General features: G+C 51.7%; 4 protein-coding genes across 4 annotated transcripts in view; 2 read left to right on the forward strand and 2 right to left on the reverse strand.

The window, feature by feature from the left end:
- LOC119822487 (H-2 class I histocompatibility antigen, L-D alpha chain-like) overlaps positions 1 to 24,265 on the forward strand; it is a 741,986-nt gene that overhangs the window by 343,179 nt on the left and 374,542 nt on the right. The window lies entirely within an intron of this gene.
- Positions 101 to 6,226, reverse strand: Cfb (complement factor B). Its single transcript, XM_038341821.1, has 18 exons — positions 6,034 to 6,226; positions 5,714 to 5,947; positions 5,033 to 5,218; positions 4,768 to 4,941; positions 4,456 to 4,557; positions 4,219 to 4,355; positions 3,665 to 3,803; positions 3,173 to 3,304; positions 2,979 to 3,080; positions 2,771 to 2,908; positions 2,324 to 2,421; positions 1,852 to 1,969; positions 1,545 to 1,698; positions 1,368 to 1,444; positions 926 to 1,026; positions 713 to 845; positions 589 to 638; positions 101 to 307 (listed from the first exon to the last, which is right to left on the reverse strand). Exons 1-18 carry the CDS (start codon positions 6,101 to 6,103, stop codon positions 152 to 154), a joined length of 2,301 nt encoding a protein of 766 aa, XP_038197749.1. The 5' UTR covers positions 6,104 to 6,226; the 3' UTR covers positions 101 to 151.
- C2 (complement C2) lies at positions 6,559 to 22,571 on the reverse strand. Its single transcript, XM_038341822.1, has 18 exons — positions 22,413 to 22,571; positions 22,064 to 22,291; positions 20,550 to 20,735; positions 18,111 to 18,287; positions 17,925 to 18,023; positions 17,576 to 17,709; positions 13,418 to 13,556; positions 12,187 to 12,327; positions 10,572 to 10,661; positions 8,588 to 8,728; positions 8,375 to 8,469; positions 8,171 to 8,288; positions 7,899 to 8,064; positions 7,716 to 7,792; positions 7,502 to 7,593; positions 7,274 to 7,391; positions 7,135 to 7,184; positions 6,559 to 6,992 (listed from the first exon to the last, which is right to left on the reverse strand). Exons 1-18 carry the CDS (start codon positions 22,456 to 22,458, stop codon positions 6,819 to 6,821), a joined length of 2,271 nt encoding a protein of 756 aa, XP_038197750.1. The 5' UTR covers positions 22,459 to 22,571; the 3' UTR covers positions 6,559 to 6,818.
- On the forward strand, positions 16,618 to 17,116 carry LOC119822517 (40S ribosomal protein S19-like). The gene has a single exon (XM_038341914.1). The coding sequence runs from the start codon at positions 16,635 to 16,637 to the stop codon at positions 17,070 to 17,072; it is 438 nt and encodes a 145-aa protein (XP_038197842.1). The 5' UTR covers positions 16,618 to 16,634; the 3' UTR covers positions 17,073 to 17,116.

Genomic DNA, 24,265 nt, shown 5'->3' on the forward strand with positions numbered 1-24,265 from the left:
AAACCTTCCGAAGTGCTGTCAGTGTTAATATTACTTTGTAGCAAGAAGACCAGTGCACATCCCCTGCTCCCTTACCCCCAAAAAGATGTGGAACACAGTCTTGATTGCAGCTGCTTTAATTTAGTCCTCCCCCCGCCCAGCAGGGAGCCCTTCATAGAAAACCCAAATCCTCATCTTTGAGTTTCTCCTTGAGCCAGGGCAGCACCTGGAAGAGACTGACGTGGTAGTCCCGGGCGTGAGCAGGTACCAGCTGTTGCCGCCGCTGGCCTTTGCAGACATCCACTACTCCCCAGCTGATCACACCGACCTGTGTAGGTGACAGGTGCACGCGTCACTTGACACTTCACAATCCCAGAAAGCATCCTAGCTGGCCTAAAGAAGGACACTAGGAGCCCAGCTTGTACTGCCTTCCTTGGTGCACACAGACCAGACACTTGGCTTGCCCTGGCCACTTCAGAACACAGCATCAGATGAGGTCAGAGCGAGCCCTGCTCTGCCACCATTACCAGCCGCGTGCATCACGCTTTCCTTTCCGCGGTTCATGCTGCCCAGGGCATCTCCCCCACAGATGAGAAAGCAGACACTCACTTGAATGAAGCGGCTCCTCTTGTGAACAATGAGAGGACCCCCAGAATCTCCTGTGGAAGAGAGGCGCTGTAGGGGAGACTGCCGGGCCTCAGGGGCTTGCAGCACAGCCAGAGAGCCACCTCACCTTTGCAAGTATTGGGGTCAGCATAGGGATCCACCCCTCCAGTGCAGAGGAACCTGGGGGTGACCACCTCAGACACATCCTTGACTGATCCATAGCCGGGGGCCTTCAGAGCATCTCTCTCACAGCTGTCTTTCTATGGGAAGAAGGCGTGATGGGCAGAGCTGGCTCGGGAAGGAGCAGGCCAAGGTGGCTTCCCCAGGGGCCCCTTCTCACCTTGTCCCCGTTCTTGATGTAGACCTCCTTCCGAGACAGTTTCCTCCCCTCTTCAGACACGAACAGAGCTTTGACGTCCTTCACGGGGAGCAGCTCCTCCTCTGGACAAGGGACAGGGTCATGCCCCTGTCCCCCTCACTTCTCGCCTAGCAGATGTCCCTTGGGCCCCTCTTAGGTGCTCGGCCTACAGCTGAGCATAGTGCTACTTGCAACTCCCTCTTTTTTTGGGGGTGGGGGTTCAGACAGGGTTTCTCTGTAGCTTTGGAGCTTGTCTGGAACTAGCTCTTGTAGACCAAGCTGACCTCGAACTCACAGAGATCTGCCTGCCTCTCCCTCCCAAGTGCTGGGATTAAAGGTGTGCGCCACCGCCTCAGCTGAAACTCCCCCTTGTGACCCCTCTGTCTTGGGTCTCATCCTTGTCCCATCCCAGACCACGCCTTACTGTGCTGCTTGCAAGTGGCCGTCTGAGGAAGCCGTAAGGCTCGAGTGGTTCCCTCCGTGCAGGGGAGACAGATGGGCCTGTTCAGGAGACGACAGTCAGGGGCAGCAGACAGCCTGCCCTGTGCCCTGTACCTCCAGCCCACCTTCCCTGGTTCCTCGGGGCCCCGGGCCCACTCACCTGAGAGTCTGGCCATACTTGAGCTTGGTCTTGAGCTTGATAAGGGCCACATCGTAGTCGTAGAACTCAGGGATTCCTTTTGCCTTTTTCTCATTGATGTTGTAATTGGGGTGAAATAGGACCTCTTCAATCTCCAGGTCCTGCCTCTTCCCTCCTGAGAGGAGGAAAATGGGTATTGTTTATGTAAGCAGCCTCCTGGCTCCTGTCCCATATTATTTGAGTTGTGCTTTCCCCGACCTTAGGGTGTAAGGGAAGGGCCGTACTGAGGAGAGGGTGGCCTGGAGATCAGAATCCACCACATCCTTACCCACATTGACCTTGATGGAGTGCTTCTCGTCGTCCACCGTGAAGCAGTGTGCTGCCGTCAGCACAAAGTACTCAGACACCACGGCCCCCATGCAGCTCTCGTGGCCTTTCTGCGGACGCTGGGAAGGAACGATGCCGTGACAGCCTGGGTGCGTGGTGCTGCAGGCTGGCTTCCTCCCTCTCAGACAGGGTCCTGCTGCATAGCCCTGGCTGACCTCAAACTCAGGGTAGTTCTGCTTCCGCTTCCAGCTGCTGGGGGTCCATCTCCCACCCCCGCACACACTCCTCACCCAGCTTCCTTTCCGTTTTCAGACAGTTTCATAAGTTCCTGGCACTGACCTTGAACTCAATGTAGCCTGAGCAGGCTGTGAATCTCTGCCCTGCCTCAGCTTCCTGAACAGCTGCGATCGCAGACCTGGCTAGTGTGGACATTTCGTCTCCCCCTCACAAGTCCCCCCTGCTGGAATACTCACAGTGACTGAGATCTTGGCCTGCCACGGTTGCTTGTGGTAGTCCGTGCCGTCCTTGTGCTCCCATACCATGCCACAGAGACCCAGAGATTTGGTTTCATCTAGCAGAGAAAGAGTGCTGAAGGCTCAAGTCATGGCAGCCATCTCTGTCAGGTCCCTGCCTGTCTGTAGAGAGCAACGGCCCACAAGGAGGAAGAGGGGAGGGGTTCCCTGTGTTAGACTAGGAAGCCCTGTCATGTAGTGAGAGAAGCTTAAGACCAGGCTATCAGAGGGACTTTGGTGCTGACATCCTGTCCCCTGAGCCTGTCTTGGCCTCTCGGTTTCCACACCTATGAAATGAGCTCTCCGAGTTCTGTGATTGTGAGATCAGGAAGTGAGGAATAGACCCTAGGATGGAGAGGGCTCCGGGGTGAAGGAAGTCGGCAACCTCATTCCCTTGCGTCTTCCTACCAATCATCTTGTAGAAAACGTCCTCCAGATCCTCCATATCCTTGACTCTGAACACATGCTGCTCGTTGTTCTTCTTGGAAGCCAAGGCATTGATGTTCACGGAGTTCACCAGAGGCCCGACCCCAAACACATAAACATCTAAGGGAGAGAGAAAGGATGGGGGTCCAGCCCTCGGGCGAGAGTGCTGGGTGCCAGGTGGTTCACTCACCCAAATAATCTTCCCGAGGATTTTTGCGATCCCTGCCGATGTCCAGCAGGTTTCGGATCTCCTCGATGACGGTGACAGGGTCTCCACCCATGTTGTACAAGCCTGTGGCAGAGGCGGGTCCCATGGGAGGGGACATGAGGACCAGACACTGGCACAGGAGATGAGAGGACGGGAGGGCAGGAGAGAGGTCTCACCATCGGTCATAATGATGATGACGTGGCGGGTGCGATTCCAGCCTTCCGGCGGGACGTCCTCCGCCCAGCTCATCATGCTGTAGACAGCCTGGAGAGCCCTCTTGGTGTTGGTCCCTGACTTTAGCTTGTGGTCTATGGAGAGGAAAGGGGTCATTCCCGTCTGATCTCCCAAGCAGCCCTTGAGCCCCGCCAGTCTGTGACAACTGAGATCCCACATACTTTAACTTTTGCTTTGCCGAGTAGACCACGTTGGCCTTGAACTCACAAAGACCCACCTGCCCTTTGAATGTTGGGATTAAAGGCCTGCACCACCAAGCCCACCCAATCTTTTAACTTCTGGTTCCTCACCCACTCACCCTTGGCTCTCCAGGCCCTCCCAGCAATCTCCATTGCCTGAGGACATTTGGTAAACTTCTAGATGAAGAACCCCCAGCCTCTGCCCACCACAACCCCACGATGCACCTCCCAGTTTTCCCTTCCCTGACCTCTGACCTTCATAGCTGATTTGGTTGAGCTTCTCTGTGACCCAGTCAGCGTCGCTGCTCCTTTCGTCAGACACCCTGACCAAGACTTTGGGGACTGTGGCATAGGTCACTAGACCATACCTTGGCCTCACCCCATAACTGGCCACCTGTGGGTGAGCAAGAGGTTACTGTGTTAACAGTGTCGTGGAGGACTCTGTACTCCTAGGGAGGCAGGGAGGACAGGAGTGGGGCCCAAGGGCTGTGGTTCCTGAGGACCTGAGACCCAGGGACCAGTTTTTTAAAAAAAAAAATAATATTTATTTATTTATTTATTTGTTTATTATGTATACAATATTCTGTCTGCATGTACACCTGCAGGCCAGAAGAGGGCACCAGATCTCATTACAGATGGTTTGGTTGTGAGCCACCATGGGGTTGCTGGGAATTGAACTCAGGACCTTTGGAAGAGCAGGCAATGCTCTTAACCGCTGAGCCATCTCTCCAGCCCCAGGGACCAGTCTTGAAAGGGCAGTGAGGTCCAGACAAGGCCCCCTCATTTCAAAGGGAGGGAAACTGCTCTACCTTCTCAATCAAGTTTGTGAGACACCGCTTGGCCCCCGTGAAGTTGCTGGCCCCGATGCTCTCCGATCCATCCAGCACCAGGTAGATATTCATGGAGCCCGAGGGGTCCAGGACAATTTTCCTCTTCTGGTGTTCCCCTGGGCACCATCAGAGACTCAGCTTCCGGCATGCACGGTCCCTGGCAGGTTAGCCACCCTTCCCCAGGTTCCTGCCCAACCTCCCTCCTTGTCCTCAAACCTGGACTATGCCCATCCTCGGCATCGACTCCTTCTATGGTCTCCGTCAAGGAGGCTAGGAAGGCTTCAGCCACCTCTTGAGGGGTGTCGTACATGAAAGAGTCTAGGGACGGTCAGAGAGTAGGTCAAGTGTCTGCAGTGTGGAGGACACACAGACAGGGCGCTGGATTTCAGGGCGGAGGGCCTTGGAGTGTAGAAAACTGACGGGAAGGTTTGGAAAGCGAGAAGGAGCTAAGGTAAGGCTGTGAGAAAACAGTGTCCTGAAGTGGAGACACCAGGGAAGAGCTGACCCAGGGAGCAGGTCAAGATTCACCTTGGCAAGAAGGCTCTGTCCCACTCCATGAGCCACCTTCCTGACATTTTCGCTGCTGGGAGCCACGTAGGACAAGTCCCCGGCTGCAGTGATAAGTAACAGTGTCTTCAAGGCGGTACTGGCTGCCCACCTTCCTTGTGCCAATGGGAATACCCGGGTTGGAGCAGTATCCCACTGCAGAGACATGAGGACAGTCGGAGTGCCCATACATTCCCAGGGTGAAACCTCAGGGAGAGGGTAAAGCCAGGAGCGACCTGCTTCTCACCTCCGTCATCACAGATTGCTGTTTGTCCATCCCACCGGCCATTCACTTGGCAGGTGCGGTTAGCAGAGCCCCGGAGAGTGTAACCATCATAGCATTGAAAAGAAATCTGGTCACTCAGGTTGTAGTAGGGGCCCCGGGGCCAATACTCCCCATTTTCAAAGTCCTGTGGCCGTGGGCAGCGTATTGCTTTAGGGAAGATAGGTAAACGTCACCGAGGGCCGTTTCTGGGTCCCTCATGTCCCTGAGAAACATACTGCCCAGTGCCCTCAATCTGATGCCCCTCCTCCTGTGTTTAGGGATTGTTTTGTTTTGAGACAAGGTCTCATGGAGCCCAGGCTGGCTTCAAACTCACTATGAAGCTGAACATGACTTTGAGCTTCTGACCCTCCTGAGTGCTAAGCTTACAGGCCTGCACCATCACCGCTTCGTGTAGGGCTGCTTTGTCCAGGCTAGGCCAGCTCTCTACCGAATGAGCTGCATTCAAGAATCCCGGCTCCGGTTTCTAAGTACTATTTCCACTGCTAGGGCTGCCTGACATGAGGAGGCATTTCCCACATGCACCCCCGAGGTGTGCCCACTGCTCAGCCCTGGTCACCCAGCCCGCTGGTCACCCAGCCCGCTGGTCACCCAGCCCGCAGCTCTGTCCCTGCTGCCCACTGCTCACACTCCCAAACCTCCAACCTCTGCATTCTGCCCTCTTGACAATCTTCTGGTCTCGGGTCTGCAGGGCACTCCAGGAGCCCGAGGACCTGCAGGTCCGGGTCTGTACGGGATATGGGTAGAAGCCCGCGGGACACAGGTACTCCAGGGCCTGGCCACCTTGGAGAAGCTGGAAGGAGCCACCTTTGATCTCTACTCCTTCCAGAGAGCAGGGGACCTGGGGCCGGCCTGCGGGCACTGGAGTTGTGCTCACACCTGAGGAGAAAGGCCGGTGAAGCCTGGCCCCAGGAGGCCAAGGACAGATGCTGGGGACAAATGAGGATGGGGTGTCCTTTGCTTACCTCCGGAGGAGAGGCCTAAGACCAAGAAAACCAGGCAGGTTTGAGGACTCAGGCTATACCCCATCTTCATGGAGAGCAAAAGAGAGGCCCGCGGCTAAAAGCCCTCTCCAGTTCGCTCTGGGTGTGACTTGGCTCACTGTCCAAACTGAAACTGCAGCGCTGGACCTGGCTACACCCATCCCACTGGCCCTTTTATGCAATCTGCTCTGGCACCTGCATTTGGCCAGCCTGCCCACACAGACATTGCTTTCCTGGAACATTCAAGAAGGAGGGCCCCTGCTGAGCTGCCAACTGAGGAAACAGAAACTATCCCAGCCCCATTTCTTTACTGACCAAGTGCCAGGACTTCCCTTGCGGAGGCCCTCTTAGCCCCCAGAGCCTCCCAGCAGGCCCAGACCACCCCCTTAAGGCCAGCTTCCCATGGACTATGATGGGGCAGAGTCCAGCCGCTGTTTGTACAGCAGGGTCTCTGACCTTCCTGGAACCTCCCTGGCCTCCCCACCCCCAAGACATAAGACAGGCCGATGTGGAAATCACTGTTTTTATTAATTTCATAACTGGGAAATTCCGCGTGAGAGTGAAAAGTGCAATCCATGCGCTCTAGGGAAGGTTTGCACACAGGCAGGGCAAGGCCGCCGGACAGAGGTCCCAGTACAACCCTGGGGATTCCCCACCTTTTGCCACTGTCTCTGGGTTCCTGGGGCCCAGGGTTTATGTACCCAGGAATGAGGACATCCAGAGGCCATGGGCAGGAGGGGTCAGAACAGTAAAGGACTCAGGGCATGTTAAAGGGGCAAAAAGTTGAGGACTCCATCCAGGTGCTGCCGCAGCCAGGGCTGCAGGCGGAAGAGACTGATGTGGAAGTCTCTGGGTTTCACGCCCTGGGGGGGCTTCCTGCGCAAGTTTTTGTTGGAGGAACCTTGGCAAGGGTCGTAAAGACCCCAGCTCACCAGGCCCACCTGGAGGAAAAGAGACGGGTTGGGCAGTGCCGGCCTTACTCCAAGACTCAACCCGTCTGTCCTCAAAGGGCTCCCACCCGACCCTGCAAGAAGGACTTGCACCCTGCCTGGCAGCCAGCCCCCTCCAAGCCCCACTTCCTACCTGGAAAAATCTGTATCTCCGCTCAAGGAAAACCGCGCCCCCAGATTCTCCTGCAGGGAAAGAAGGGACAAGAGACAGTGTCATCCAGGGCAGATGTCACTGAAACATTTCCCTGGGAGTGCAGGGATAGCTTTCTCACCTTTGCAGGGATTGTCATCCTGCTCCATCCCGCTGCACAGGAACTGCTCTGTCACCACCTCACTGACGTTCGTCAAGCTGGGGAAGGCCGTGGAGACGTCCTTGATACAGTTTGTCCGCTGCAATGCGGGGAGTAGGAGAGAAGAATGCCAGGAGACATTAAGCAGACCAGCAAGGCAGGGCTGGACATTCTAGAGCTGCCCCTGCGGGATCCCTTCTGAGCTCTCACCTCTGGTCCTGTCCTGAGGTTGATGTTCAGTTTGTTCCCATTCAAAGCCACAAAATGTGCAGGGATCTTCTGCTGCTGCAGAAGTTCAGTCTCTGCCGGCCAGGAGAAGGCAGTGTCAGCACAGGCTTCCTTACCCAGAGCCCCTGCATCCAGCCTGAGGGGAGGACTGCAGCCCAGGCCCTTCCAGCACAGCCAAGCTCTGTCCCCAGCTCACCATGCTCTCTGCAGGTGCCACCTTGGGATCTCCGAAGTGCCATGTTGGCCTCCACGGTGCAAGGAAGGCAGATCGGCCTGGGGAGAAAGGCGACCATCACACAGGCCCGCCCTCAGTATCCCCTCTGGTACTTTCCAGAACTCTGTCCTCTGTAGGGTGCCCTCCCAACCCGGGCTCAGACACCTGGCATGGGTGGACATTTTCACTTTCTGGGTCAGCTTCAGCAGGGCAATATCATCAGCGTAGAACTCAGAGATGCCCTGGCTCCTCTTGGCGTGGACGTCAAACCCTGGGGCAATCAGCGCCTTCTCCACGAGGAATTCTTTGCCGTAAGGAGAGGTGGGGTCCCCTGGGGACAGTGGTGGATTAGGGTGGACCAGAAGGGACCAAAGGCTGAGGAGAACTGGTGATGACTCTGGCCTTGGGTGAGGGGCCAGCTGCAGCCCCTGACTTACCCACAGTGACCCTCCACAGGTGGCGGTCCTCCATCTGGGTATCATGGAAACAATGAGCTGCTGTCAGTACCCACTGGTCAGAGATGAGGGACCCCCGACAAGTCTCCTTGCTCTTAGGCTACAGGGAACAGACAACAGTGCGGGTTGGCTGTGTCCAGCTGTTTCCACCTCTGGGATCCAAGCCCTGCCCCTCCTTCCCGATACCTTAAAGGTGACATGCCAAGGTGTCCTCTCCTGGTCAGAGGCATTGGCAGACATGTTCCCCACCCCACAGATGGTATCCGTCAGCTTGGAGACATCTGTGGGCAAAGGCAGGGAAGGAGGTGGGTGATGGGTACGGGTCCAGGCTGGCACCCCGAGCCCCCGGCTGACTCCCCACTCTGCTCTCTGCGGCCTGGGGGACAAAGCTTCACGTACCCAGCATGTGCTCAAAGACCTGCTGCACGGCCTTTGCGTCCTGCAGGATGAAGGCATGTCTCTCACCATCCTTCTTGGATGCCAGCTCGTTCAGTTCTTTCCAGTCCACGTCCAGGTTACCCACCCCGATAGCATAGATGTCTGAGGGGAAGGAGGGTAGTCACGAGAGCCTGTGGCCAAAAGCCCACCCAAGACGTCAAGCAGGTACCTGAACTCCCCGAGCCAACAAAGACCTGATTTAGACGGACTCTGCTTCCTCCATTCATGCCTGTCCTCCTCTCCTCCTGCCGCCATCCTTGAACCCCAACCCTGCACAGCCTCCGAGAAGGCCCTCAAATCCACAAGCACACCCTGCTCAGATCTCTGCTCCAGCTGCACCTCGGCTCTTCAGTGAGGTCTTCTAAGTGTGTGATGCCCCAGACCCTGGCACGCCCTCCCCATTTGACTTCACATCGTGGCACTGGGTTCCTATACTCGCAGGCTAAACGACTGCCTTGTTTACTCTGTGTATCACCTACAGGGGGTAGAATTGTGTGTGGTAGAGGAGTGTGTTCAGGTTCCATTGTGAATGTGACCTGCATTAGAAACAGACAGACAGGGTTTCTCTGTGTAGCCCTGGCTGTCCCGGAACTCACTCTGTAGACCAGACTGGTCTCAAACTCAGAGACCTGCCTGCCTCTGCCTCTCAAGTGCTGGGATCAAAGGTATGCACCACCACTGGAGAAACAGGCCTGGTATTACCAGCACTCAGGAGGTAGAAGCAGGAAGTTCAAAGCCAGCCTCAGTTACTTAGTGAGTTAGAGGCCATCCCAGGCTTGTCCCAAAAATAAAACAAAAGAAGTCTGGAGAGATGGCTCAGCCATCAAGAGTGCTTGCTGCTTTTCTGGAGGGCCTGAGTGTGTCCCCAGCACCCACGGCCTGTAGCTCCAGCTCCAGGGGCAGCAAGGGCACACACACTCATGCGGCACCTGTTCACACAGACACACACATCTACAGAGATAGAGATAAATATATTTATAATAGCTGGGCGATGGTGGCGCACGCCTTTAATCCCAGCACTCGGGAGGCAGAGGCAGGCGGATCTCTGTGAGTTCGAGACCAGCCTGGTCTACAAGAGCTAGTTCCAGGACAGGCTCTAAAGCCACAGAGAAACCCTGTCTCGAAAAACCAATGTACATATATATATATATATATATATATATATATATATATATATATAAAATAAAAGTAGACAGAGGGCTGGGGAATAGTTCAGTGGCAGAGTGCTTGCTTGGTAGGCACAAGATAATAAATACATAGGAAATTTGAACCCAAACATAGCTCTCTGGACACTGTGCAAACAGGACAAAAAGTGGCATGAAGACAGAGTTGGAGGTTGGGGTCTTGTGGCTACAAGCCAAGGACACCTGCCACCACCAGGCCTCTACATAGCAAGACCCTATCTCAAAAAAAAAATGCAATTGTTTTCTGATCGTAGATCAGTACACTTTGTGGTCACCCTGAACCTGAGAAGTTATTTGTTCCTTAGCAGCTTCGCCTGCCAACGCCTCACCTAAGTGTCTACTGCTGAAGGGACATGGGAGGGGACAGTCCCTACGGGGAACCCCGGCCCTTCTTCCGGCAAAGTTTCCTGAAACATGAGCTGGTAATGGCATGGCAGCGGACAAAACTGAGCGGTTCTCTGCACCAGACCACACTTTCATCGGCACCCTCTTCCCCCCACCTGCAGAAGCCGGTCCAGTGCCGACAGCACCACGCGGGACAGAAGAAGCAGCAGCCCACAGCCCCAGCCCTCTGGAGATGGAACCGGAGTAGGGACCATAGCCAGTTTGGTACCCGGGTCCTCCGTGTGATACTCAGCCACTGCCACACAGAACTACCAGGAAACCCGTATGGCTCAGAGCCAGTGCTAATTCACACTGGAACCCCCGACAGAGGAGCCCACCCCACCCCTACCAGCAGCTTGGATGGGGCAGAGCCTTACCCAGATAGTCGTTCCTGTTCTGACTGATGTCCAGGATATTTCTGATGTTATCAACAGCTGGCTTGGGGGAGCCACCAGCGTTGGACTTTCCTAGACAGAGAAGGGAGAGAATCCTCCATCTGGATCCAGTGCAAAATTTCTCACAGCGCTGAGAACATGGGGAACAATCAGCCATTTTAAAACACACCGTTTGGGGCTGGAGAGATGGCTCGGTGGGTAAGAATACTTGTTGCTCTTCCAGAGGACCTGTGTTCAGTTCCCAGCACCTACATGATGGCTCACAACTATCTAGAACTCCATTTCCAGGGGATCCAATGCCCTATTCTGACCTCCAAGGGCTCTATACTCACATATAAGGCACATACATTCATACATAATACATGCAGGCAAAACCAAATAAACACAAGAAGACAAACCGTTTCTGTAAAGCAAAAGAAACAGCAGAGAACAGAACCCCAAGTGGGGGCAGCCTCTACCGACTGAGCTGCAGACAAAGAGCTAAACTGCAGGTCTTAGAAAGAGTTAGAGAAACTAGGTGCTAAGAAATTAAAACTCCCACCAGGCGGTGGTAGCGCACGCCTTTAATCCCAGCACTGGGGAGGTAGAGGCAGGCGGATCTCTGTAAGTTCGAGGCCAGCCTGGTCTACAAGAGCTAGTTCCAGGACAAGCTACAGAGCAAACCCTGTCTCGAAAAACCAAAAATAATAAATAAATAAAATAAAAATAAAACTCCCAATCAATAAATGGGCAAAAGAACTGAACAGACAGTTTTCAAAAGAAACACAAAGGCCCATAACTATTTTTAAACGTGTTCGGTACCCTTACTCATCAAGGAAATGCAAATTAAAACTACTTTGAGACAACCATTCCACGCCAGTCAGAACGGCTGACACCAGCCAACCTCACAACCAGTCTGGAGAGGATGTAGAGAGAAAGGAGCCACTCACTGCTAGCCAAGATGCAAAGTTATGTACACCGCTGTAGAGATCATGCCCAACATTTCTCAAAAACACTCAGAACAGAGCTAACGTATGCCCTAGCTGTTTCAGTCCCGGGCATGTGTGCCAAGAGAGCTGCACACCCCTCGGGAGAGATAGCTGAGCCCTCATGATTATTACTGCCTAATTCACTAGAGCAGACAATTGGAATCAGCCTTGTTGCCCACCAACAGGTGAGTGGATAATGGAAATGTGTGTGTGTGTGTGTGTGTGTGTGTGTGTGTGTTTATGGGCTAGGTGTTGTGGCACATACTTGTAATTCCAGCCATTCTGCAGGCTGAAGCAAGACCAGGAGGTCAGCCTGGGCTACAGAGTAAGAGCCAGAGTCTTAAACAAAATAAAATAAAGTAAGTAAGGCATGGGCGTGTACACAACCTTTCATCCCAGAACTTGGAAGATAAGACAGAGGCAGGTGGATCTCTGTGAGTTTGAGGCCGATGTGGTCTACATAGTGAGTTCCAGACCAGTTAGGGCTACCCAGAGAAACCCTTTCTCAAAGCTAAACAAACAAAAAGACCAAGTGAGTCCCCCAATGGCAGAAAGACAACCAGAACACAAGACCTCAGAGCCTGCCCTGACGCTGCCCGCTGTTGACCTCCAGCGAGGGAGATACCCACCGTCTGTCAGCAGGATAATGGCGTGGCGGATCTCATGCCAGGCAGAGGTCGCCAGGTTGAAGCGGGCGATCATGTTATTCATCATGAGGAAGACGCTGTTCAGAGCCTTGAAAATGTTAGTCCCAGAGGCGTTTTCATGATCTGGAATGTGCCAGAAAAAAAAATCTCTTGAAAACAAAAATCCTCTCTACGTGACTGGGAATGGGACGTCTCTCTGTGTGAGAGAACCAGAAATGCAAGGAGTCAGCGTGTCTGATAAGCTCGGATATCTTTTGGTTTTTCTATCTTAGAATGTTCACTGCAGAATCAGATATGATGGTGCAAGTCTGTAACCCTAGCACTCAGAAGGCAGAGGCAAGAGAATCTCTGAGTTCGAGGCCATCCTGGTCTACTAAAGTTCCAGGTCAGCCAGCGCTACACACTGAGACCTTGTCTCAAAAATTACTTAATTAAATACAAACGGAAATACTCATTGGGTAATCTTCAGTCTAAAACCACTATATGCTCCAAAGATGAGGTGGAGTTTCCAAAGAGCTCGTGGTGCAGCCGTCTGGTGGCGTCCAGACACGGTGTGCATGGTTTTACACGGTAAGTGGGCGGGTAATGAAAGCTATGAGGTGTAGAAACTGGAATCCTACCATTACCCTTGGACTCAAGTGCCCGAAGAATGAAGAAATGTGCTGGGCGGTGGTGGCGCACGCCTTTAATCCCAGCATTTGGGAGGCAGACGCAGGCGGATCTCTGTGAGTTCGAGGCCAGCCTGGTCTACTAAGTGAGTTCCAGGACAGCTAGGACTGTAACACAGAGAAATCCTGTTAGAAGAAGGAGAAGGAAAAAAGGAGGAGGAGGAGGAGGAGGAGGAGGAGGAGGAGGAGGAGGAGGAGGAGGAGGAGAAGAAGAAGAAGAAGAAGAAGAAGAAGAAGAAGTAGAAGAAGAAGAAGAAGAAGAAGAAGTAGAAGAAGAAGAAGAAGAAGAAGAAGAAATGTATTCAATATCTCTCTCACTCTTCTCTTCCTCCCTCCATCCCTCTCTCCCTCTCTCCCTGATGAAGAGTTTCATGTAGCCCAGGCTGGCCTCAGTTTCCATAGGTAGCCAAGGATGACCTGGGATATGAGCAACGCCTTCAGGCCCCTCCCCTCCGGGGTCTCAGCAGCTGCTCTGCTCGGTCCATCCTCTACTCCCCACCTCACCACCCCACCAGATGACCTCCCCCAGCAGATGACGACCAAACCTTTATAGCAGACTTTGTCCAGACTGCTGATCACCTCCACCCCATCCTGGGATTTCTCATTCAGGACAGACATGATGGTCTTGGGCTCAGAAGCAAAGGTGATGATAGCAACGCTGACCTTGATCTCGAAGCTGAAGATCTGTAGAGGGCGGGAGAGAAGTGGTATGGGGCAGGTGTGGCGAAACCAGACAAGAGCAGGTCCCAGAGACACCAAGGGCTTGCGCTCATCTGACTGGCGAGATCCTTGGTGAGAAACTCAGGGGATGGCGCACGTGCTCCTGGCGGACCCCTCCTCATTTCACCCACACATCAGCTCAGTGGTGGTCCGTGGTGAGCATGCCCATCTCAGTTAAATTGAGCTGTGCTACTTCAGCCTGAACCATACCACTGAGGAGAGGTGTAGGGCAGACCAGAGTTACTCATTTTAAGGTCTAAAACAGTCTTCAGAACACACACAAATCCTGATTAAATGCAGCTGGTGGCAGGGCTAAGAGCATTTGCTGTTCTACCTGAGTTCCAATCCCAGAACACTGCTGGATGGCTCACAGATGCCTGTAATTTAACAAATGCCTGTAATTTCAGCTCTAAGGTATCTAGTGCCTGTGTCTGTCCTCCCAGGACATGCGCAAGCGCATGTGTGCGCGTGTACGTGCATGCGCGCACACATGCACACACACGTGGCATTCACTTATACAGTCACAAATACACAAAAATTAAAAATAATAAAAATAAAATAAGATGGAGCTGGGAATAGAGACAAATCCACATCAAACAAAAGGATCAAAATTCAAGGTCAGCCCGGTGGTGTTGGTGGCACACACACTTAATCCCAGCACTCGAGAGGCAGAGGCAGAGGCAGAGGCAGGAGGTAAATCTTTGTGAACTTGAGGTCAGCCTGGTCTACAGAGCAAGTGCTAGGACAGGCACTAAAGCTACAGAGAAACCCTGTCTCAAAAAACAAACAAAAGTATTGGGCCAGGTATGGTGGGGAGAGGCAGACTGATCTCTGTGAGTCTAAAGCTAGCCTGGTCTACACAGTGTGTTCCAGGACATAGTTCTTGTTGGTGCTGCCCTCCTCTGTGTGTGTACACACATCTTGTTGGAGTCAGCCTCTGACAAGTCTTTCTGCTCTGTGCTGAGAACTCCAGGAAGCTACCAGTGTCCAGCAGTTCTGCCCCTGCCCCCCCCCCATCCCCTGGGATTACAAACACGTCTATGGCATCTGACATTTTTTTCTATTCGGATTCCAGAGATCTGAAAGGAGGTTTGTGCAACAGGTGCCTTTACCCATGAGCTGTTTTCCCAGTCTTTTGTTGGTGTCATGCTGCCTGAGACTGGCCTTGACCCCCTAACATCCCGTCTCTACCATATCTGTCTTGGGGTACAAAATTATTGGCTTATGTAGTACTGAAAACAACCTGATATTAGCATAAAAACAGACAAGAAGACCAATGAAACCAAATGGAAAACCGGATATTAATTCACACACTATGAACAACTGATTTTTGACAAAGAAAGAAGCAAAAAAATCAAATGGAAAAAAGAAAGCATATTTAACAAATGATACTGGCATAACTGAATATCAACATGCAGAAGAATGAAAATAGACCCATATCTATCACCATGCACAAAACTCAAGTCCAAATGGATCAAAGACCTCAACATAAAGCCAGCCACACTGAACCTTTAGAAGAGAAAGTGGGAGGTACACTTGAACTCATTGGCACAGGGAACCACTTCCTAAACATAACCCCAGCAGCACAGACACTGAGAGAAACAATTAATAAGTGGGATACTCCTCCTGAAACTGAAAACCTTCGATAAAGCAAAGGACACGGTCAACAAGACAAAACGACAGCCTGTAGAATGGGAAAAGATCTTCACCAACCCCACATCAGACAGAGGTCTGATCTCCAAAATATACAAAGAACTCAAGAAATTGTTCATTAAAAGAACAAATAATCCAATAAAAAATAGGTTACAGACCTAAACAGAGAACTCTCAACACACGAATCTAAAATGGCTGAAAGACACTAAGGGAATGTTCAACATTCCCTTAGCCATCAGAGAAATGCAAATCAAAACAGTTCAGAGATTCCATCTTACAACTGTAAGAATGGCCAAAATCAAAAACACTTATGAGCCAAGCAGTGGTGGGCACACCTTTAATTCCAGCACTCGGGAGGCAGGGGCAGGCAGATCTCTGTGAGTTCGCGGCCAGCCTGGTCTACAAGAGCTAGTTCCAGGACAGGCTCCAAAGCCACAGAGAAACCCTGTCTCGAAAAATCAAAAGCACTGATGACAGCTTATGCTGGAGAGGCTGTGGGGAAAGGGGAACACTTCTGCATTGCTGGTGGGAATGCAAGCTCGTACAACGCCTTTTGATGTCAGTGTGGCGATTTCTCAGAAAATTAGGAAACAACCTTCCTCAAGACCCAGCAATACCACTTTTGGGTATATATCCAAAGGACGCTCAATCGTGCCACAAGGACACGTGCTCAACTATGTTCATAGCAGCTTTGTTTGTCATAGCCAGAACCTGGAAACAACCTAAATACCCCTCAACCAAAGAATGGATAAGGAAAATGTGGTACATTTACACAATGGAGTCTACACAGCAGAAAAAAATGACATCTTGAAATTAGCAGGCAAATGGATGGATCTAGAAAACATCATATTGAGTGAGGTAACCCAGACCCAGAAAGACAAATATCATATGTAATCACTCATAAATGGCTTTTAGATATAAAGCAAAGAAAAACCAGCCTACAATTCACAATCCCAGAGAATTTAGACAACAATGAAGACCTAAGAGAGACATACATGGATCTAATCTTAATGGGAAGTAGAAAAGGACAAGATCTCCTGAGTAAATTGGGACCATGGAGATCATGGGAGTGGGTAGAAGGGGAGAGAGAGGTAGGGAGGGGAGTGGAGAAAAATATATAGCTGAAAAAAAACCAATTTTTAAAAAAATTATTGGCTTAATAGTATAAATGTGGCTTCAATTTTTGAAATTATTGGTTTAATCAGGCATAGGTGGCACACACCTTTAATTCTAGTTCTTGGGAAGCAGAGGCAGGAGGATCTTCGTGAGTTTGAGGCCAACCTGCTCTGCAGAGTGAGTTTCAGGACAGCCACGGCAGCTACACAGAAAAACTCTGTCTCAAGAAATGAAAGAGCCCTTTCCCCTGGCTAGCAGCGCGGAGGCCGCACGATGCCTGGAGTTACTGTAAAAGACGTTAACCAGCAGGAGTTCATCAGAGCTCTGGCAGCCTTCCTCAAAAAGTCCGGGAAGCTGAAAGTCCCCGAATGGGTGGACACAGTCAAGCTGGCCAAACATAAAGAGCTTGCCCCCTATGATGAGAACTGGTTCTACACACGAGCTGCTTCTACAGCACGGCACCTGTACCTGCGTGGAGGTGCTGGGGTTGGCTCCATGACCAAGATCTATGGAGGACGGCAGAGAAACGGTGTCAGGCCCAGCCACTTCAGCAGAGGCTCCAAGAGTGTGGCCCACCGCGTTCTCCAAGCCCTGGAGGGACTGAAAATGGTGGAAAAGGACCAAGATGGGGGCCGCAAGCTAACACCTCAGGGACAGAGAGATCTGGACAGGATTGCCGGACAGGTGGCAGCTGCCAACAAGAAGCATTAGAACAAAGGATGCTGGGTTAATAAATTGCCTCATTCATAAAAAAAAAAAAAAAAAAAAGAAATGAAAGAAAGAAAGAGGGAAAGAAAGAAAGAAAAAAGAAAGAAAGAGAGAGAAAGAAAGGAAGGAAGGAAGGAAGGAAGAGAAAATTTATTGACTTAATAAAAATAGTGATTATTTAGCAGAAGTGCCAGGTTCTTCTGGCATGCCCCATAGGTTATCTCAATAACTCTGCAGACCGCAGCTGTGGATGACGGATCCCTGAAATGCCAGAGCTGCGCTTTGCTCCTGTGTGGTGCCTCCGGGCACCCAGCCCCGTGTCTCAGACATAGTAGGCGTCCCAACACTTTTATGGAATAAAGATATGATCATATACACTGAGCTCGTGGTTCTGGTGGCCTGGGGAGACTTCTAGAAGGAGTGAACTGAGTGGGATTCTGAGCAAGGGAGGGAGTCACCAGCAGGGCTGGGAAGGAATGACTGCCCACAGGGTCTGCATTCCTCACCCTGTCCACCATGAGGATGGCGCTCTCCCTGAAGATCTCAAAGTCTTCTTTGGACACACTCTGAGAAGCATCAAGCAGTAAATACAGGTTCAGTTGTCCTGAGCGCTGGATTTGGATTCTACGGCCCAGATTTTCTAAATAAAAGAGGAAACAACGCATTTAAATGCTCACCCACTCTGGGCTCAGACGCCAACTCCAGCCCACCCCCGGCTCAGTCGCCCACCCCTACCCGACCCTGGGCTCAGATGCCCATCTCGACCCTGTGCAACAAGGGTCATCCAGCTCCCAGCATCCAGGTAAACTGCCCCTCTCCTGCTCCATCCAGGTCCCTTCTCCAGTACTCACTCACCTGTCCTCTTCTGGATGGGATTGGTGGCTCCAAGCAGGCTGGTGAAGGAGGTGCCTAGGGCAGAGACCACATCCTCGGGGAAGTCGTAAGAGTACGGCTCTGTGGGAAGAGCCATAGGCGGTCAGCCAGGACCAGACCTGGGTGTGGAGTCCCAGGAGAACACAGGAGAACACGGAGGGTACTCACGCCGGCAGATCGGTTCCGTCCCGCTCCACACCCCGTTGCTCTGACACTCCCGCTCCGCAGAGCCAGTCAGCACCAGATTTAAGGAGGAACAGCGGTATCTGACCTGGTCCCCAAGGTCAAAGCGTGAGCCTGTCCGTACTGTGCCCACTGAGATGCCCGGGTTGGGGCAGTGGCCAGCTGCAAAAGAACAACAGGTAAGGGCCTGGCAATGTCTGCTCAGCTCACCGCCCTCATCCTTCACGCCATGTCCTCCTTTAGACACCAGAAGCTTCAGACTCCAGTATGGCGGAGACCTTACCTAGCCCTCAGCCGCCCCTGGAGCCCTCCAGGCCTGACCCGGGCAGTGATGGCCACCCACGAGGGGAATGGTCAACCCTCAACCTAGAGGAGACTCCGAGAGGATGTGGAACAACCAGAACTCTGTTTAAACAGCTGGAGTGTCCACTGCGGGAACCCTGCATAAAGCTAAATCTGCCAGCTTATCACTCCAGAGGAGGAAGTCCGTGAGAGACAGTTCCCAAACCTCACTCTTCACAGCCCCAAACAGACACCACTCAAATACTCAACAGGGCGTGAATAATACTTCACAATGCATTCATATAACGGAATACTGTACAATTTTAAAATAAGAGAAGCGTGGACTCTCGTGACAACATCCAAATTCTCAAAACAAGTACCGAACAAAGGAAAAATGTGATGGGGCTGGAGAGATGGCTCAGCGGTTAAGAGCACTGACTGTTCTCCCAGAGGACCTGAGTTCAATACCCAGCAACCACATGGTGGCTCATAACCGTGTGTAATGGTGACTCTATGTAGACCAGGCTGGTTTCAAACTCAGAGATCCACCCGCCTCTGCCTCCTGAGTGCTGGAATTAAAGGCGTGCGCCGCTGAATAAATACATATTTTTAAATTTTCCTACTATGGAGTATGGAGTATAGCTCTCTGGTAGAGGGCTTGCCTGGCATTCCCGAAATCCTGGATCCCATCCCTAGTCTCACACACCAATTGCATCCTTTAATACAGGAAGATTGTGTGCCAAGTTTAAAGCAAATTATATTTATGTTGGGATATTTGGGAAAGACTCAAGAGCGTGAGTAAGGTGTCACTGTCTGGGTAGGTGGGTGAGGACATGGTCCTGCTACCTAGGGGACGCTGCCTTCCGTGTGACGGAGACGCTGGATGTGGTGGCCGTATGCACTCTGGTAGCCAAGGCAAGAGGATTGGGAGTTCACAGGCAGCCTGCATTGAAGGCAACCTGGGCAAAGTGGCTCCAGGGGGTCCTGGGAGGCTCTTGTCTCCCCACACACCATTCACAGGGCTGTGAAGTGCTCAGGGGTCACCAGGTTCTGGCGGCTGTCCAGGGAAGACCCACAGGAGGCTGGGCCAGGGCCAGGGCCTCAGGGCCAGCACAGCTTCTGACAGCAGCAGGCAGGCTTCTCTCTGCAGCCCCTCTGTTCCCTTGGAACACTGCTCAGTAATTTCAGCCCCGCCAACCCACCTGGCACTCTTTGCTATTCCTCTTTCTTATTTTTTATCCCCCCCCCTAAAAAACAGGGTTTCTCTGTGTAACCCTAGCTGTCCTAGAACTCACTCTGTAGAGCAGGCTGGCCCCAAACTCACAGAGATCCGCCTGCCTCTGCCTCCCGAGTGCTGGGATGGAAGGCGTGTGCCACCACTGCCTGTCCCATTCCCCTCTTTAAAAAAAAAAAAGTCTTATTATGTGTGTGTATGTCTGTGTGAAGGCTAGGCAAGAGCATTGGATTTCCTGGATCGAGAGCTACTGGTGGGTTGTGAGCCCGAGGCGCTGGGAACCGAACTCTGGTCCTCTAGAAAAGGGGCAGGTGCTCTAACTGCTGGGCCCTCTTGGCAGCCCCCAAACTCCCATTTTTCAGATGTGAAAACCGAGGCACAGGAAGGGTAAGTAACCTGTCCAGAGGCTGTCTAACTCGGAGCAGCTGGAGCCACACACCCAGCTCCAGAAGCTGGACACTGAGCCCGACCCTCAGCTTGCCATGGCTCACAGGTCCTGTCTGTGATACGTCATGGGGTTGAGTACAAAGCGTTGTCTGGAAGCATTTAGAAAAGCAGACTGACCAGACTTGGTAGCTCACGCCTGTAATCTGAGCACTCAGGAGACCAGTGAGTTCAAGGCCATCCTGGGCTACAGAAGAAGCCCCAGTTCAACCTGGGCTAGTGTGAGACCCTGCCTCAAAGGAAGGAAAGGAAGACAGAGAGGGAGGTAGAGAGAAGTGGGGGAGGACAGGGAGAAGAGAAAAAAGAGAAGAGCCGTTGAGTCAGATGCGAAACCCCGCAGCAGCTGCCTGGCCCGGGAATATTACCGTGCCGCCAGCGGAACCGTGTTCCTATCCCCACAAAGCTTCTGAGGCTGCAGCCCACCCCACCCCACCCCCACGCAGTCTGACAGTAAGAGCGTTTACCCCCATCATCACACACAGCTGTCTCTCCGTCCCACATGCCGTTGGGGCGACAGTACCGCACAGGCGAGCCCCGCAACGTGAAGCCATCCTCACACTGGAAGCTCAGGTTGCCACCCACAGGGTGGGACCCCAGCCGAGGGGTGTAGATGCCATTCTCAAAGGAAGTCGGCGCTGGACAGCGAATAGCTGGAGGGAGAGACAGGAGCTGGAAGCTAGGTGTGGGGGAGGGGTCTTCTGTTTTTTTTTAAATATTTATTTATTTATTATGTATACAATATTCTGTCTGTGTGTATATCTGCAGGCCGGAAGAGGGCACCAGACCCCTTTGCAGATGGTTGTAAGCCACCATGTGATTGCTGGAGATTGAACGCAGGACCTTTGGAAGAGCAGGCAATGCTCTTAACCTCTGAGTCATCTCTCCAGTCCCCAAGGGGTCTTCTGTTAAAACCCAAGACTGGCAACTGAAAACACGGGAAGAATCGGGTGCTGTGCAGCCCATAATCTCAGGACTTGGGCCACTGAAGCTCAGGTCCCGCTAGGCTATATATGGTGAGTTTGAGCCAGAGGCAGGTAAATCTCTGAGTTCTAAGTTCGAGGCTGGCTACATCGAGAAACCATGTCTCAGAACCACACCCCCCAAAAAATCAGAAAGTTGGGGGGTGCATACCTATAATGCCAGCACTCGGAAGGCAGAGGCTGGTAAATCAATTACTTCAAGGTTGGGTCCAGCCTGGGCTACAGAGTGACATTCTGTCTCAAAAAACCCCAAAAGTCAAACATGGTGGCTCAAGCCTGTCCAGCCAGCATAGAGAGGTAGGCTTGGGAAGCAAGAGTTTAAGTTCATCCTCAGTGAGTTCAAAGCTCACCTATGAAACCAAAGCAGACAGAGTTGGCAGGCTCAAAACAAAACTGACTAATCAAAAAACAGCTGGGGAAATTAACTCAATAAGCGTGCTGATCAAGCATAGTAAATCCTTCATTACCATTTGCAGCACCAAAGAAAACCCAAAAAATAGATTGGAACATGAGATTGCAGTCTTAGGCAGCTGTTTGAATACTGTCGACTTAAAACAGTTTATTCTAACTGACTGATAAATAAATGCCCCCCTCAAGGTCTGTGGTCCCCCCAGTCTCTCACCAAGGACTAAGACACTCAGCATCCATTTAGAATGGCCAGTAATCCTACAGTTGATTTTACCCGAAAAAGTTTGTTCTTACTAAGGACAGTGGGGCTTTTTCTGAGTTTGCTCATTTGGTTGGTTTCTGTGATTTTCTGGGGGGTCTTTGTTTGGGTGAACTGTTTATTTTTTTGGAGACAGGGTCTCATTTTACAACCCTGGCTGGCCTAGAACACACCATGTGGACCAGGTTGTCCTCAGACTCACAGAGATCCACCTGCCTCTGCCTCCCGAGGGCTCAAATTAAAGACATGAGTCTCAACAACCGGTGTTTTCCAGGATTTTGAAAGCCCCCCTCTCTCTCTCACCAGTCACAGGAACCCCAGAGGGACTCACGTTTGCAGACCGCTCTAACAAACCGAGAGGATCGCTGGGTGAACGACGGCGTGCCGGATCTTGGGGTCTGCCACTGCCCGTTGTTCTGGCATCTTCTCCAGGCTGGGACTGGGTAGCTGCCCAGGGGACAGGAGTAGGTGAGGAGGCTCCCAGGGGCCCAGCCATGGCTGAGGGTGAAAGTACCACCGGAGATATTGACATTCTGAGGACAGGAGACAGCGGCCAGGCCTGTGGGTGTGGAAAAGGAAAAGCAGCCCAGATGAGAGAGGGGCGAGAAGTGGCTGCCTCTGGACCCAGCAGCACCTGCCACGCCCACACGGCCCCAGTAGCCTCCTTCCCTGCATCCTACCTGGGCACAGCCACAGCAGGCAGAGAAGAGTCAGCAGAGAGGCCATGCTGTCAGGACAGGAGAACCGAGAGCCAGGGGAGAGAAAAGGTCATCTGACTTCCCCGAAACCACCGCTGGCTGAGCAGGCTGCCAGAGAATCAGAAGGCGGGGAGTGGCAAGGGCATGGTCAAGGGGGAGAAAAAGGAAAGGAGAGGCCACTACAGAGATTAGGGATTCAGCTTTGGGAGCAGAACCTTTGCCTTGCTCCTCCATTCCAGGACATCACAGTCAATAGATTGTGGACACTGCTTCTAAGTGGGTACACACCTACTACACACACACACACACACAACACACATACACCACACACACACCACACATACATACACCACACACACACCACACACATACACACAAACCACACACACACCACACCACACACACACATACACACACCACACACACACCACACACAACACACACATATACACACCACACACCACACACACATATACACACCACACAACACACACACCACACATACACACACCACACACACACCACACACATACACACAAACCACACACACCACACCACACATACACACACCACACCACACACCACACATACACACATATACACCACACACACCACACATACACACATATACACCACACATACACACCACACATACACACCACACATACACCACACATACACACCACACACACACAAATCACACACACACAGACACACACAATACACACCACACACACCACACACACACCATACACACACTGCACATACACACCATACACACCAACACACACACACCACACACACACACACTAAAGCACACCTAGTCTTGTGTGGATCGTGTTAAGCACATAAACCCACAAACCCTGCACAAAACATTGTGTTTATGCTGCTTAACTTCCTTTTCGGGTTGGCCCCAGGGATCTGCTTTCCTGGTCGGGTGGGTCCTGCTAAGACAGCTTCTGAGGAATCGAAACTAATCTTTTCAGAGCTTCTTGGCATATGGGGAGATTCTTGGAATATGGCATATGGGTCTTTCCCTGAAAACAGGGTTGAAAAAAAAGAAAAAAAAAAAAAACAAGCAGTTACTTGCAAAGTTGGGAAGAATGCTTAGAACATTTTTTTGAACATCCAGCAGATAAAATTCCCAACTTGTTAAAAAAAAATTGGGGGTTGGGTATTCAAAAGAATAATAGTATTTTCTAGTTTGAGATACACCTTTTTACTGGGGGAAAAAAACTTTTTTCATACAATATATTTAGATACATTTTTCCCCTCTGAGACAGGGTCTCCCGTAATCCAGATTGACTTAGAATTTGCTGAGTAACTGAAACTGGCCCTGAACTCCTGGTCCTCTTGCCTCTGTCTCCCAAGGATGAAAGTTACAAACACAGGACATCTAGCCGTGGAGAAATTTGTTTGTTCGTTTCAAGATGGAGTTTTACTATGTAGCTCTGGCTGTCTTGGAACTCGCTCTGTAGACCAGGCTGGTATTGAACTCACAGAGATCCCCCATCTCTGCCTCCCAAGATTAAAGATGTGTACCATTATGCCCTGCCCAGCCATGGAGAATTTAAGGCAACATATTAGCCTCCTGTCCGTCATAAGCTTATAGTTACTGTTTCTGCAATTACACCAAGGTTGGGGTGAGCACCCTCCCACCTCCCCAAGAAATCTGTCAGATCAGCAACAAAAGTATCATTGCTTTCTATTTTTTCTGTTTCATGTATGCATGTGTGTGCATGTGTGTGTGTGTGTGTGAGAGAGAGAGAGAGTGTGTGTGTGTGTGTGTGTGTGTGCATGAGGGGCATGTGCACATGTGTTTGTACCTCTGCAGG

The sequence above is a fragment of the Arvicola amphibius genome, chromosome 9 (assembly GCF_903992535.2).
Source record: "Arvicola amphibius chromosome 9, mArvAmp1.2, whole genome shotgun sequence".
Classification (NCBI taxonomy): domain Eukaryota; kingdom Metazoa; phylum Chordata; class Mammalia; order Rodentia; family Cricetidae; genus Arvicola; species Arvicola amphibius.

Bases quoted from the DNA above. Each gene is read 5' to 3' on its own strand.
- Cfb (XM_038341821.1), bottom strand. From the start codon at position 6,103: ATGAAGATGGGGTATAGCCTGAGTCCTCAAACCTGCCTGGTTTTCTTG. The intron at 5,219-5,713 runs GTTGGAGGTTTG...TCTTCCCTAAAG, and splicing joins CAAGAGGGCAGAATGCAGAG to CAATACGCTGCCCACGGCCA. The intron at 308-588 runs GTGAGTGTCTGC...TCACCTACACAG, and splicing joins AGAGGAGCCGCTTCATTCAA to GTCGGTGTGATCAGCTGGGG.
- LOC119822517 (XM_038341914.1), top strand. From the start codon at position 16,635: ATGCCTGGAGTTACTGTAAAAGACGTTAACCAGCAGGAGTTCATCAGA.
- C2 (XM_038341822.1), bottom strand. From the start codon at position 22,458: ATGGCCTCTCTGCTGACTCTTCTCTGCCTGCTGTGGCTGTGCCCAG. The intron at 22,292-22,412 runs GTAGGATGCAGG...CCACACCCACAG, and splicing joins CCTGCTGTGGCTGTGCCCAG to GCCTGGCCGCTGTCTCCTGT. The intron at 7,594-7,715 runs GTGAGCTGGGGA...CCTGGCCGGCAG, and splicing joins TGGCACCTGCAGAGAGCATG to AGACTGAACTTCTGCAGCAG.